This window comes from Arvicola amphibius, chromosome 4 (genome assembly GCF_903992535.2).
Source record: "Arvicola amphibius chromosome 4, mArvAmp1.2, whole genome shotgun sequence".
NCBI classification, from domain to species: Eukaryota; Metazoa; Chordata; class Mammalia; order Rodentia; family Cricetidae; genus Arvicola; species Arvicola amphibius.
In genome coordinates, this window is record NC_052050.1 from 48,223,781 (window position 1) to 48,239,036 (window position 15,256).

The 15,256-nt window shown below is 39.9% G+C and overlaps 1 protein-coding gene across 3 annotated transcripts in view; it reads right to left on the reverse strand.

Moving 5' to 3' along the window:
- Ankfy1 (ankyrin repeat and FYVE domain containing 1) overlaps positions 1 to 15,256 on the reverse strand; it is a 69,551-nt gene that overhangs the window by 36,765 nt on the left and 17,530 nt on the right. The window contains exons 4-6 of one of the 3 annotated variants that reach the window (XM_038327625.1): positions 11,563 to 11,698; positions 2,801 to 2,924; positions 1,157 to 1,306 (exon numbers count right to left, since the gene is read on the reverse strand). In XM_038327625.1, coding sequence (XP_038183553.1) covers positions 1,157 to 1,306; positions 2,801 to 2,924; positions 11,563 to 11,698 — 410 coding nt within the window. Of the gene's footprint in view, positions 1 to 1,156; positions 1,307 to 2,800; positions 2,925 to 9,088; positions 9,286 to 11,562; positions 11,699 to 15,256 lie in introns of those variants that run through there. The other 2 variants (XM_038327627.1, XM_038327626.1) reach the window with 2 other exon arrangements.

A 15,256-nucleotide genomic window follows, 5' to 3' on the forward strand; every position in this document is an offset into this window, starting at 1 on the left:
AATGTGAGGATGTCAATTACATGGCAAAAAGTACCCCTGCAGATGTGATAAAGCTAAGTACCTTGAGCTAGGGAGATTCTTGAACCAGCCAACAGGGCCCTACTCTGTAACAACATTCATTCTTAAAAGTGAAACAGGAGGGGGCTGGCTCAGTGGTTAAGAGCACCACCTGCTCTTCCAAAGGTCCTGAGTTCAATTCCCAGCAACCACATGGTGGCTCACAACCATCTGTAATGGGGTACGGTGCCCTCTTCTGGCCTGCAGGCATACACACAGACAGATATTGTATACATAATAAATAAATAAATATTTTTAAAAAAAGTGAAACAGGAAAGTAGATTAGGTCATTAAGGGGTGAAATTAGGACTTGACCTGTCACTGCTGGCTTTAGGGATGGAAGCAATGCTTCTTTGAAGTTAAAGACTGTGAGGACATCTAGAGGCTGAGAATAGTCTTAAGCCCACAAGAAAAATGGAGACCTTGGACCACTAGAGAATTCTGCTGACAACTTATGTGAGCAGGAAATGGATTCTTCCCCACAGCTCCACAAATGACCAGTCTTTAAACAACGTAATTTTAATCTTGTGACTTCTGGTGTGGATCTCCAACAGCAAAGCTGATAAATAATAAACTGATGGATTGCAGTTACCATTGTAGACTATATAATTTTATGTGCATGAGAGTTTTGCCTGCATGTAGTATGTGGACCATATGAGTACCTGGTGCCTCCAGAAGTCAGAAGGTGTTGGATTCCCTGGAAATGGAGTTACAGAGGGTTGTGAGCTTCCATGTGAGTGTTGAAAACCAAACCTGTGTCCTTTGCAAAAGCAGCAAGTACTCTCAACCAGCCCAGAATGTGGGTGGGCTTAGGGCACAGAATTTGTGGAAACTTGTTTTGGTGAGAAATAAAAACAAAGATCGGGGCCTGAAGTCAGGTACTGTTGTGAAAGCCATCTGGAAATGTAAATGTGGCTTTGGATTGTACTAAGACCGATGAATTCTGAGGAACAGAACAGAACAGAAAATGCTCAAAAGCAACCTTAACATGTTAGAAGTACTTTCTTAGAGTGTCCAGTGACAGTAGAGATGGAAGCAGGATCGAGATAGCATTAAGGTTTGGGGAGAGATGGGAAAAATGGAAATGCTTCTACAATACCTGGGAATCCATTTCAATCAGATAGAGGAAGACCACATCTTCTCTCTCCACTTTGATAGCTTTATGTAATGGGTACTCTGTCTTGGATTTGATCATTTTGTATAACAACTGAGCACTCAGGCTACTGAAGTCCTCCTTTCGCAAGTCATCCTAGGGATTGAAAACAATGAAAAGTGTTAACATATGGAGGTTACAGAGCTCACACAAAGTCCACAGTAGGAAAACAACCGAGTCAGGATCTGTATTTAAGAGGCACTTGCCACCACACTTTTACCCATCCCAGCTCCGTTGAGCCTCAAAGACTGGACAGCTGAACATCAATGCTGACCTTCAATAGGAACCAAGCCATTTGACCATGAGCTTGGAGTCCTTTTCCTACTAAGTCTACTAAGATGGCAATTTCAAAACAAATCAGAACTGCAGCAAACAATTCACTGAGTCCCAGCTGTTCTCCAAAGCTGTACCCCTATCAGAAAGGGATAGTTATCACTCTGTCAGTTCTTTAAAACTAGCTTTCAGCAGGTATAGCAGTATATGCCTTTAATCCCAACATCTAGAGGATGAGGCAGGTTTGCGCCATAAGTTTGAGATCAGTATGAGTTACACAGTGGGTTCCAGATCAGTCTAGGCTACACAATGAGATCTTATCTTAAAGCAAAAAAAAAAAAAAGAACAATAACCCCACTTTTCTACTGGTACTGGGGATGAAAGTGAGGGCTTCATGTATGCTAGGCAAGCATTGCACCACTGAGCTAATTCCCAGCCCTTTAAAAAATGTTTTAGAGAAAAGGTCTTGCTAAGTTCCTCAGGCTGGTCTTGAACTTACTTTGCAGCTTGGCCATGAACTCAGCATCTCTCGCTTTAGCCTTCCAAGTAGTTGAGATTATAGGTCTATGGCACTAAGGGCACTCACACCAACTGTTAGAAAACTTTCTTTAGCATTCCAAAGTTCCTCCAATAATGTTGTATACAAAACAATCACAAAAGCTAGTTCATGAAACAACATAGATTGTTTCATTTATTATTTATTTAATAAAAAGGGAAAAAAAAAACTTGGCTTGTAAACCCTGTGCTTGGAAGGAGACAGGAGGATTCCTGGGGCTCACTGGCCAGCTTGACTCACCTAATCAGCAAGCTCTCGGCCAGACCCTGTCTCAAAATATAGTGGATGGTACCTGAGTAAGTCCACCAGAGGTTGTCCTCTGGCCTCCACAAGCACATATGTACACCTGCATACACATAAAAAACCAAAACTGTAACAAAGAAATGTAAAGCCTCTTATTTATAACAAAAACTCAAGAAAAGAAGCTGAAGTTTAAGAATGCCTCTTGTAGTGGAGGAAGCACTTCCATGGGCAGCTGCATGCTGAGTCTCAGCCTCTCAAGGACAACACTAAAGGCAGATATTCCTTCCTGGCATCTGCTCCTGAACCTCAGCTCCCTCTGCCTGGTGCAATCTAAACCCTCAGAATACTTTCAGAACAGAAACAAACCTCACAGATTCATCCATCAAACTGCTTCTTTTTCAATACTGCAAGCTGCAAAGACAATGTGCCCAAGGGGCGACTACAGAAGCAGGGCTTACACTGGGATCTCTGGCTGCTAGTGTGAGAGCTCTGTCCACACCTCTCAATCTCTCACTCACCCAGTGACTTGCGATAATTTCTGCACAGTAGTTCATTAGTGTGCTGGCATTTAGTTCCTCTGCAGTTTGATAGAAGCGAATACAGTTCCTAACATTCACCAGAGACATAACACCCTTCTCGCATCTGTAAGAGAGTTTTCATTAATGATGAACAGTATTAGTAAGGCATATACATTCGTAAATAAATAAACGGCACTAGCTATTTCTAGGAAAACTAAAGTGTAAGATTGAACAGTATATTTGATAAAAAAGTATGTATAGATTTTTACTTATGGAAATCAATTTTTATTATGATTTTACTAAAACTGACCATACACATTTTATTTTTGAGACAGGGTATCTCACTATATAGCCCAGGCTAGCTCTGAGATTAGGCTCCTCTTGACTCAGTCTGAGATTACAGTGTGCTTTGCAGTCTTGTACTAGACAGTATATTAATCACACTGCTCTGAGCAGAATCAAAATAACGTGCAAAAAAAATAAAGCAGAATACCTCAATAGCCTCAAAAATAACCACTTGAAACTTCTGAATCACGTGCACAGGCCACTTTGCAATCAAACACAAACAGACTGGCTTCAGTTCTTTGGCACTGAATTGTATGGAACATGCTTGCAGATTTCAGACAACTCTATTATGCTAACTTTATTACTCTCATGATTTCAAATGTGAGGATCTATGCTTAATAAATACCTCCTTGAAAGTCCTCCCAAAAGATAAATTTTTATTTTGTTTATAATTCAGAGGGTTAGAAAGATGTCTCGGAGGTCAAGAGCACTGGCTGTTCTTCTAGAGGACTCAGATCCAATTCCCAGCACCCACATGCAAGTACACAATCATCTAACTTCTAAGTTCTAGGGGATCCAATGCCCTCTTCTGGCCTTCATGGGTACCACATTTATGTGCTACACAGACATATATGCAGCCAAAATACTTACTGATATATAATAATAATCATGATGATTAAAATAAGTGAATAAACTATAATTCAGGATTTGGAAAGTAAGACAATAGTAGAATGTTTGTCTAGGATGTATTTGTATTTGGGAAGTCCTGGGTTCAATCCCTAGCAACACTGGGTGTGGACTGAATAGACAGCTCAGCACCTAGGAACAGTTATTCTTCCAAAGGAGGACCTTAAGTTTGACTCCCAGCACATATCCACAAATGTCTGTGACTCCCGTTCTAGGAGATCTGGTACTCTCTTCTAGTCTCCCCAGATACATGCCCCTCTGTGTTTTATTTACATATAAATAAAACGTTTACATTTATAATTACAATTTAAAGGACCACACAAAATAACTATAAGATGGTAAAATAATTATGAGTCAGATCTAGTATGCAAGAGACTATGGATTCAGTCTCGAGTGCCACACACAAATCAGGCCACAGTATGTCAAGAGAAAACTGGGCACAATGGGTGTCTCCACAAAGCCAGGCAACAAGACTTGAGGAATGATTAACAACTGTATCCGCGTGGCACAAAGTTGTCTCCACATCCTAGCATAGAAAATATAGAGTTTATTCTATGATAGATTACCTGGAAACCATATTGTGCCTCCCACAAAATGAGACCTACCGAGAAAGGTGGCTGCTGCAAAATAATTCTTTTCTACATTATGAGTATATATTACTCTCATCGGCTAATAAAAAGCTGACAGACTGGTAGCTGGGCAGAAAGTTAGGTGGGAAAGCCAAACTGAGAATGATGGGAAGAAGGGCAGAGTCAGGTGAGATGCCACCCAGCCATCCGCCCAGTCTCCTAGAAAGTCATCCCAAAAGATATGCTAGAGGACAGGTAAAACCACGAGCCACGTGGCAATACATAGATTAATAGAAATGGATTAATTTAAATGTAAGAGTTAGCTAATAACAAGCCTGAGCTATCAACGGAGCATTTATAATTCATATTCAACCTCTTAGTCATTAATCTGGGACTGGACAGTCGAGACAGGAAATGTCTATTTAAAGCAGTACTTCAATCAGATTTACCCCCAAGGGTAGTCACAGAGGCCCAGTGGTAGCCTACTCATAGCCCCCTCAATCTAATCTACCATTGTTTCTCCTTTCCTACAACCTCAACAAAAACTTTAGAAAAGTCACATAGCAGAACTTAGTAGTGAGAGGAAAATGAAGTCTCTGTGGTCCTGTCTCCCCTTCTATGATGACGTAAGGATAGTACTTGATCTCAGAGATGTTGGGACTCTGTAGGTTTCAAGATGAAGGAAAGTTCGGTACACTCAGCAGAGCACGAGATACTTGGAGGTAAGCTCCTAAGTTTACATTTCCTCTCTGCTCACCAATCCCTTCTAAGGCCCAACATTCCTTTCCTGAAGGAAAATGGAAAACAGACATTGCAAACTTTAATAGCAAATATTAATGAACTTCAATACTACTGTACATAATTGAGCATCGGGAGTTCTCAATCTCAGTAGATGAGTTTTAGGTAGCAGAAGTAGAGAAGGACAAGAGTTACAGAGGTAAGGAGAAGAGGAGAGGAAGGCAAACAAGACGACAGATCATCGAGTGGGGATGAGAAAGAAGAGATGGGTACCAAGACAGACCGTGGAGTAGTGCAAAGGAAGACAGTGAGACAGAGTGAAGATAGGAGGGCACAGTGGGACAGACCAGGGAAAAAACAAAAAACAAATTTTCAAACCTTACAAGGTAGACTAGGCTAGAAACAACAACATAGCTATTTTCCATCAGTAGGAAATATGCAACTATTTTATATCTGTTCTTCGGTGTTCTGTCTGTAAGTAACATTGCTGACTTGGTGAAAGAAGCACCTCTCCCAGGGCACTTTAAAAATTAATTTAGAGCCAGGCGGTGGTGGCTCACGCCATTAATCCCAGCACTCGGGAGGCAGAGGCAGGCGGAGCTCTGAGAGTTAGAGGCCACTCTGGTCCACAAGAGCTAGTTCAAGGACAGACTCCAAAGCTACAGAGAAACACAGCCTCAAAAACAACAACAACAAAAATAAACTCAAAACAAAACAAAAAAAATTAATTTAGGGCTAGTTGTGGTGGCACATGCCTTTAATCTCCAACACATGAGAGGCAGAGGCAGCCACCTAAGACTAAAATCCTGTCTCCACCCCTTCCCACCAAATTATTTATTCATTTACTCATTCATTCATTCATTCATTTATTATTATTATTATTATTTGTGTGTGTGTGTGTGTGTGTGTGTGTGTGTGTGTGTGTGTGCACCGCAATGCAAAAAGGTGTGAAGGCCAGAGGACAATTTAAGTCAGTTTTCTCCTTCCAAAGTGAGTTTTGGGATCAAACTCAGGTCATCAGGTTTGTGTAGTAAGGACTTTTGTCTGCTGAGCAATTTCACCAACCCTCCCATGGCATTTTTAAAAGAAGAAAAATCAATATGTAGAAACACTGCATTAAGAATAACAGTTTCTGGTTCATTTAATCCTTTAATCCCAGCACTCAGGAGGCAGAGGCAGGCAGATCTCTTGTGAGTTCGAGGCCAGCCTGGTCTACATAGCAAGTTCCAGGACAGTCAGGGGCTACATAGAGAAATCCTGTTATGACAAACAAACAAAAAAATCACACATAAGCTTTACAGTAGGGGTAATGATACACACCTCAAATTGCAATACTTAGGAGCCTAAGGCAAAGACTGTCAAGAGTTTGAAGTCAACCTGAGCTACAAAATGAATACCAGGGAGTCTGGGCTATAATGTATAACACTATCTCAAAAATAAAACAGTATATTCATAAACCTCAATTTTCTGTGCCTCTACAGTCTAAGTACACGTCACACCACACCACAACAAAGGGTAACAAAGTCATTCTGACTGATCACAACTATAGAGTAAGTGTTCTAGGAGGAAAAGTTCTCCTTTCAGATGGATGAAACTTGTAATGTCAGATATGATGGTCTTGCTATAGTACTGTTCTACCAGCAGGTGGCCTACCACATAGTTGACCACAGAAGTTCCAGCTCTCATCTCAGAGCACTTTACACACTTGTACAGACAACGGCCTGGGCTCTGAAAGTTATATTGTCTTTCTTATTACTGCTCAGGGACTTGGATATATTTGAGGACAACGGATGTTTTCTTAAAAATTACAAACAGTTCATATTCACTCATTTGGATCCTGAGTGCCACTTGCCATGTGAATAACTATAACTAAAAAATGGTATGACTCATACAACAAAAGAATAATTTTAGTCTTAAAATTTAAGTTCTCAGCTCAAACTTTCTCTTAAAAAATTCAAGGCAGGCTAGTTTTCCTTTGGAGGAAAAATATTCTTGTTATTAGTATATTTTTGTAATTTTATACCCACAAAGCATACAAAAATACAAAATAATCTATTTTGCTGTTAATTTTGTTTCTTTGGAACAAAATCTCACCATATAACACTGGTCGGTCTGGTATGCACTTTGTAGACCACCCTGTACTCAAACTCATAAAAGATCCATCCTCCTCTACCTCCAATGTGCTAGGATTAAAGACATGTGCCACCATACCTAGCAAAGATTTATTTATTATTTTTATGAGCATGTACGTCTATGTGAGTCCATATGCATGCAGGAGCCCAAAGAGACCAGAAAAGGGCATCACATCAGAACCCCAGAAAATGGAGTTAAAGGCAATTGTGAGCCCCTGGGAACCAAACCTGAGTCCTCTCTCTGCAAGAGCAACAAGGGCTCTTAACCTCTTGTTACTTCCAGCCCATGAAACTGGTTTTAAAAATATAAATTAGGCACCCCACATGTCCTGTCTGGTTACTTTTCTCTTTGCTTTTTGAGGTAGGGATTCTCTGTGTAGCTCTGGCTGTCCTAGAACTACCTTTGTAGACTAGGCTGGCTTGAATTAGTTATCTGCCTGCCTTTGCCTTCCACACACTAGAATTTAAAGTATGTACCACCACACTCAGCTAGTTTTCTGGTTTTCATATCAAATCATGTATGTGAGAAGTGAGAACTACTGAAAGTAAAAAAAAAAAAAAAAAACATAGCTGAATAATGGTTGGGTTGTAGATGATTAGCATTTTCTATATATAATTCTATGTCTTCCACATTGCATACACTGAACATGTATTTATAATCAGGAAAAATATTGTCACTTTTATACATACTCCTTTGTAAGAGCATTTTCTGGTATTATTAAAAATAAACCCTTCTATGGTAGTATGAATCTAATTGGCCCCTATAAGCTAGCTCATAAGGAGTGGCACTAGTGGAAGGTTGGCCTTGTTGAAGGAAGTGTGTAACTGTGGGGCCAGGCTTTGAGGTCTCTTGATTAAATTTCACTCATTGTCACAGTCTACTTCCTGCTGGCTGCAAGATACAGAACGCTCTCAGCTCCTTCACTAGCACTATGTCTGCCTGCACGCCACCATGCTCCTCACCATGATAATGGACTGAACCTCTAACTGTAAGCTGCCATCTCAATTAAATGTTTTCCTTTCTAAGAGCTGCTGTTGTCATGATGTCTCTTCACAGCAAAAGAAACTCTAAGATACCTACTTCTTATCAATTTAATTATTAACATTTCCAAACCATCAGGACCTCTTTATCACAGAAACTGACTTCATCCTCTTGAGCTATTATCTTAGATGTGTTATTTCTCTGCCTAAAAGCAGTGGGCACACATGTGACCACATTAAGAGCAAGCACTCAGCTGGGCAGTGGGGACGCACGCCTTTAATCCCAGCACTCAGGAGGCAGAGGCAGGATCTCTGTGAGTTCGAGGCCAACCTGGTTTATAGAACGAGTTCCAGGACAGACTCCAAAGCTACAGAAAAACTTGGTCTCAAAAAAACAAAAACCCAACAAAACAAAAAGAGCCAGCACTCACTCTAGAGTCCTGGCCTCTTCCATCGCAGCTCTTAAGAAAGCTGTGACAGACAACTTAACAGTCATATCCAACAGTACAGATTTGAGCATCTGGTAATGTTGATCATTACGAAGCCAAATCAATCAATAAACAACAAACATTTTAATTAAATGTTTTTTTATACTAATTAAATGATCTATACAAAGCCAGAACATTTTTATTAAAGCAATTTAATTTATAAGCAAGTATGATATGGTGAAAGAAAGTACAGGATATCTGGGGGAAAAGATATAAACAATCTAATTAAAATGAGAATGAGTATACTCCTAGGTAGAGCATAAACTTACTAAGCAAACACAATAGTTAACTGGAAGGCCTCAATATTAAAGCTAGTTGAGTTAATAATCTAGCCCTATACAGCTTGGACCTGTTTATGTTTAAATTAGTTTTAGATATTAAAACAGTTCTCAATCCCAGATCACTTACAGATAGTTGGGAAGAATGTCTATGGATTCCTGTGGGGCTGTGGAGGCCAATCCAGAGGAAAAGCCCTCTCACAGGAAAAAACAAAGTAAGCAGCTCCTAGTAGCCGAGTCTCCCTTGGATCTCCTAGGTGGGAGCAATAGAGCAATAAACAGAATATCTTGATGGCTGAAACTAGTCCCTCAACCAGCCAGGAGAGAAGCCAATTTTTTTTCATGCACCCATGAAAATAAAAATATTATGAGCCGGGCAATGGTGGCACACACATTTAATACCAGCACTAAAAAGGTAGAGGCAGGTGATCTCTGTGAATTAGAGGCTGACCTGGTATACAGAGTGAGTTCCAGAACAGACAGGTACTGTGGGATAATGATTTGTACTCTGTAAAGATTTATCACTTGTGTTGGTTTAATAAAACACTGAATGGCCAGTACCCAGACAGGAAGTAAAGACAGGACAACCAGACTAGCAGAATTCTGGGAAAAGGAAGGGTGAAGTTAGCAGTAGCTAGTCAGACATAGAGAAAACAAGATGAGAATGCCTTACTGAGAAAAGGTACTAAGCCATGTGGTTAAACATTGATAAGAATTATGGGTTAACTTAAGTTTTAAAAGCTAGTTAGTAATAAGCCTGAGCAATAGGCCAAACAGAGTATAATTAATATAAGCTCCTGTGTGTTTATTTGGGACTGAATGGCTGTTAGACCAGGCAGGACAAAAACTTCCATCAACAGCCAGGGCCAGGGTTACAGAGAAACCTGAGAAAGGGGGAGAAGTGGGGCAAAGGGGTAATGAGAAGACCCCCAAACAAAACAAAACAAAATTATGAAATACTATAAAAAGACTACATCGGGCTGAAAAATTAACTCAGAAACTAAGTGCACTGACTGCACTTCCAGAGGCCTCAAGTTCAAATTCTAGCAACCACAAAGGTGAGATAGTCTTTTGGGGTTCCTGATTCATGAAAGAGTCTGTGCGACATTCTGCAGGATACAGAAGAAAGTGACTGAACTGTCTGTGAAATTTCCTGCTTCATGGAAATGTCTGCTGGAAACTATGGGCCTGTAGGATGAAGATGGATGCCCCAACGGTACAAAAGAACTTTGGGTGACTGTCCAGGCAGCAAGATGTCTCTGTCATTTCTAGAGTTTTAGAAATTGTTTATTTCTTGTTTGCTGAGGTAATATATCCTTCTGGAGTCTTTGATGGAGTTGAAAAATGGATAGTTATAGTTTTCCTTAGTTATGATAAAAGATAAAATAGATATAAATATTATAACTGTAATTCTTGCTTGATAACTGTTTTGTTGTATGTAATTTTACTATGGTAAAGTGAAAGCCTTTCTTTTTTGTTTAAACAGCAAAGGGGGAAATGATGTAGGAGGGTCATCTGTCTATATGTTACTTTCATTGGTTAATAAAGAAACTGCCTTGGCCTTTTGATAAGCCAGCCTTTAGGTGGGTGGAGTAGACAGAACAGAATTCTGGGACAAAGAAAGCAGAGTCAGGCAGACGCCATGTTTCTCCTACCCAAGATGGATGGTGGTTACTCATGATGGTAAGCCACAGTCAAGTCGCAATACAGCTTTTTAGCAATGGGTTAGATCAATATGTAATAGTTAGCCAATAAGGGACTGGAGATAATGGGCCAGGCAATGTTTAAATGAATACAATTTCCATGTAATTATTTTGGGTAAAGCTAGCCGGGAGCCAGGCCGCAGCCCGTAGCTCCTTTCACTACATACAACCAACTATAATGAGATCTGATGCCCTTTTCTGGTGTGCAGGCATGCATGCAGACAAGACAATATATACATAAATATGTTTACATTTTTTTAAAAAAGACATTAATCAAGCTGGCCACCAATAGGCAGAGATACAACAGGTGCACAAAGATTTCTGCCTGACACTGTTCAATGAGCATTTTGTCCCCTGTTACTCTATAATACCAACTTGGGAAAGGAACAGAGAAAATACACTTTAAAAACATACTGTGACAGCTCCTTGGGACCTAAAAAGTAGTTAACGTCAATGAAGTAAGCTCTTATCAATACTAGCTACAAAACCTACTGAACCATATACTCTGGATTAAGGTAAGCACTAAAGTGCTTCCAAAAAGGAGTATATAACCAAGAACTTCATCTGCTATGTCTATCCAAAGGCAGAATAAAATGTCGAGGAAAACAGAATGAAAGGCAAAGTCAAGAATGTGGACCCTGGAATCTATTCTTTAATATGCAGTTGTCAGTTTACACAATCACACAGCCTCAGGTAACAAGCCAGCAGAAGAAAGAACAACAAACTAGCACTGGCAAAATTTAGCTTACCAGCAGTAACACAAAGCAAGGGAGAAATCAGTCTCTCCCACATCACCTTTACAGAACCCTGGCAGTTCTTCACGTATCAGAAGCTGCTTTCACACAGCTTGGCACAATTAAGTTTAGCCACCACCTTGCAGGGCACATCTGTTGTGACTTGCCTCTCCCTAAGGAGCTGGAGCTGAAAGCGATTAGCCAGTTTCATCAACTCAGTCAGGAACACATCATCCTCTCTGAACTCTAACTCATCGGTATAGATCCAGCGAAGCATGGTCATCGCCACCTCAGGATTCGCATCTAGTTAGAAAAAGAAAGTAGACGACACACTTAGGTCTTCTAGAAGTAACCCTAAAATCTGTGGTTAGGGAAGTAAATAATGGTATACCTAACTCAAGGAAATATATTGTAACAGGCCCCAAACCTTAGCACAACTGACACCATGATGGAATTATCATTCAGGCCTGGAACCAAGCACATAGGCAGCCAACACCCGCCAAAAGAGAACAAAGACCTATAGTTTTAGGAAAGTCCCTAAATTTATTAACCTCACTTTTGGCTTCTGTAACTCCACTTCTGACTAACTGAGGTATGTCATCCCAAGACATGTATTTTTGTGTTTAAAATTCCACCTCGAGAAATGCTTGGAAATGCACTTGGGTCCCAAACACCCAGTGTAGTTACAGGCCAGCTAATTAAAAACTTTCTATTTGCTTACACCTGTGCCCAGGTGGTCTTCTCTGGGGAACACCTCTTAACAATACAGCCATTAAAAATGCTGACAGTTGTCTAGGCAGCATCCAATTTCAGAAAAATGTTAAAGTTTTTGTATGATTAAACCATAGGGTCAAATTCGTTGGGTAAATATTTGAGACATAAGAGAATTTCAGAATATTTTTCATTTCTTTTCCCCCACTTTGAGACAGGGTCTCTCTACATAGCCCTATCTGTCCTGGAACTCTCTATGTAGAGGAGGTTGACCTTGTCCTTACAGAGATCTGCCTGCCTCTGCCTCATTAAAGGCATTAACTACACACTCAACAGATTTCCTAATACAGACTAGCCACGATTTTATTTATTTATTCTTAGTCATTTATTTTTGGTGCTGGGAATTAGAAGGTTTTATTTTATGTGTATGGGTGTTTTGCCTGCAAGTATGGCTATGCACCAATTGCATTCTTGGTACCCATGGAGACCAAAAAGGGCGCTGAATCCCCAGAACTAGAGTTACAGATGGCTGTATCCCACCGTATGAGTACTTGGAATAAAAGCCAGACTCTTTGGAAGAGCCGCCAGGGTACCACTGAACTATCTCTTCAGTCTCTAGTCAAGATTTTTAAAGAGTGAATAAACACAAGAATTACTCACATAGATTGTTATTCTAAACAAAAAATAGAGTAAATACAGAGAATAGTAATAAAAAACTGAAGCCAGGAGGTGGTGGTACTTGCCTTTAATATCAGTACTTGGAAGGTAGAAGCAGGCAGATCTCTGTGAGTTCAAGGCCAGCCTGGTCTACAGAGGGAGTTCCAGGACAGGCTCCAAAGCTACAGAGAAATCCTGTCTCAAAACAGACAGACAAACAAGTAATGAAGAACTGAGACAAAAATGTTTGTTTACTTTGAAACAAGATCTCTCATTCTGTAGCCCAGGCTGATGTGGAACTAACAGCAATATTCTTGCTTCAACCTCCCAAAATTATGGGATTACAGGTACAAGCCACCATATTTTGCTTACAAAATCTTAAGAATCCAATAGAAAGGTAATAAAAACATAGTATATATGCAATGGCAAATCTGCAGCAATTAAGACTACACAGATACATTCATGACAATATATTTTACTTTTGGCTTTTGGGGGGCTACCACTCAACTCCCCCTTCCCTCTCAAAAAAATGACACATGGAGGCTTTTTCTTAGTTATGAATGCCTGGCCTTAGTTTGGCTTGTTTCTTGTCAGTTTTTCTTAATTTTCACATCTATTTTTTGACTCTGGGCTTTTTCCTTTTCTTCTGTATATCTTATTTTTACTCTGTGGCTGGCCCTTGACATCCTCCTCTCCTTGTTCTATCTTGGTCCTTCTTTTTTCCTTCCAGATTTCTCCTTTGCTTCATACTCTCTGCCCAAGCCCCACGTATCCTTTCTCCTGCCTCGCTATTGGCCATTCAGCTCCTTATTAGCACCATCAGGTGTTTTAGGCAGGCAAAGAAACACAGCTTTGGGGCTGGAGAGATGGCTCAGTGGCTAAAAGCACTAACTGCTCTTCTAGCTGAACCTGGGTTCAATTTCAAGCACCCACAGGGCAGTTCACAACGGCCTGTAATTCCCAGATCTGACACTCACACACAGATATACATGCAGGCAAAATACCAATGCACATAAAATAAAACTATCATTAAAAAAAAAGAATCACAGTTTCACAGAGTTAAACAAATTCAGCATAAACAAAAGTAACACACCTTAAAATAATATTCCCCAACAGAGGTTTAAAGAACTAAGAATTCATTTTGTATATCACTTTTGCTCTATATATGAGTATAAATGTACCATTGTGTATATGCATATACATCCAATTATACAGCTCTGTCTATCCATAATCTATCCATCAAAAAAGGACATACACTAGAATATTAACTCAACAATTTATTCATGATTAATTTTTCTTTTAGCTAATCTTTACCTTGACTTTTATTTAATAAATATATTATTTGTATATTTTTTTAAAGTTAAAGACTATACAGTTACTTAAAGGAAATGTTTACTATAAAAATCATTATTTAAAATATCTAAACTAGTGCTAAGGATATGACTCAGTATTTTTTGTTTGTCTGTTTTTTGTTTTTGTTTTTCGAGACAGGGTTTCCCTGTAGTTTCTAGAGCCTGTCCTGGAACTAGCTCTTGTAGACCAGGCTGGCCTGGAACTCAGAGATCCGCCTGCCTCGGCCTCCCGAGGGCTGGGATTAAAGGTATGCGCGACTCAGTTAGTATTGATTGCTTAGCATGCACGCCTTTAATCCCAGCCCTCTGGAGGCAGAGGCTGGTGGATCTCTCTGTGAGGTCAAGGCCAGTCTGGTCTACAAGAGCTAGTTCCAAGACAGCTAGGACTGTTACACAGAGAAACCCTGTTTCAAAAAACAAAGGGGGAGGGGGGAGAGAAATAGAAACAAAACAAAAAGAAGATGATCAGCCTAACACACACACACACACACACACACACACACGAGCTCCACGTCAATCTGGGTAACATAGCAAGATTCTACTTCATAATAAAAGTAAGTAGCGTGGAAGTGTATATGGAGTGGTGGTGGAGTGCTTGTCTAACATGTGAGAGGCCCTGAGTTTAAACCGCAGTACTGTAATAAGCAAAACATTATATCCAGCAACTGCAGTACATACTCTAAGTGGAGACAGATATACACTGAGCCATAAAACAGGGACTCATGTAGCCCTGACCAAAGTGTACTGTCACAAATCTCACAACTGCTAGAATTACCAATTTTTGACAACTTGAATATCAAAAGATGGTAGCCTACTCTTAACATCTTTCTAACAAATTTGAGTAATTCTCAAGTTTTTATTCTTTTCTAGGTTTTACAAACTATGTGACTGTGGAGTCAAGATACTACCATACATTTTGTGAGGGACACTTCATAATCAAATAATTCTTGGAAATTATCCTAGTTTTAATCTATAGGCAGTCAGAGAGATGTGGCTTCAGAAGATTGCATTTTTAAAGAGAAAAGCTACAACACTGGGTGCATTCATACAGACTGGAGCCTTTCTGGTAAAGACCTCCCATAAAGGCATTTCCATTGTAGGTGTGAATGATACATGCATCTGCTTTTATGTGTGTTTATCT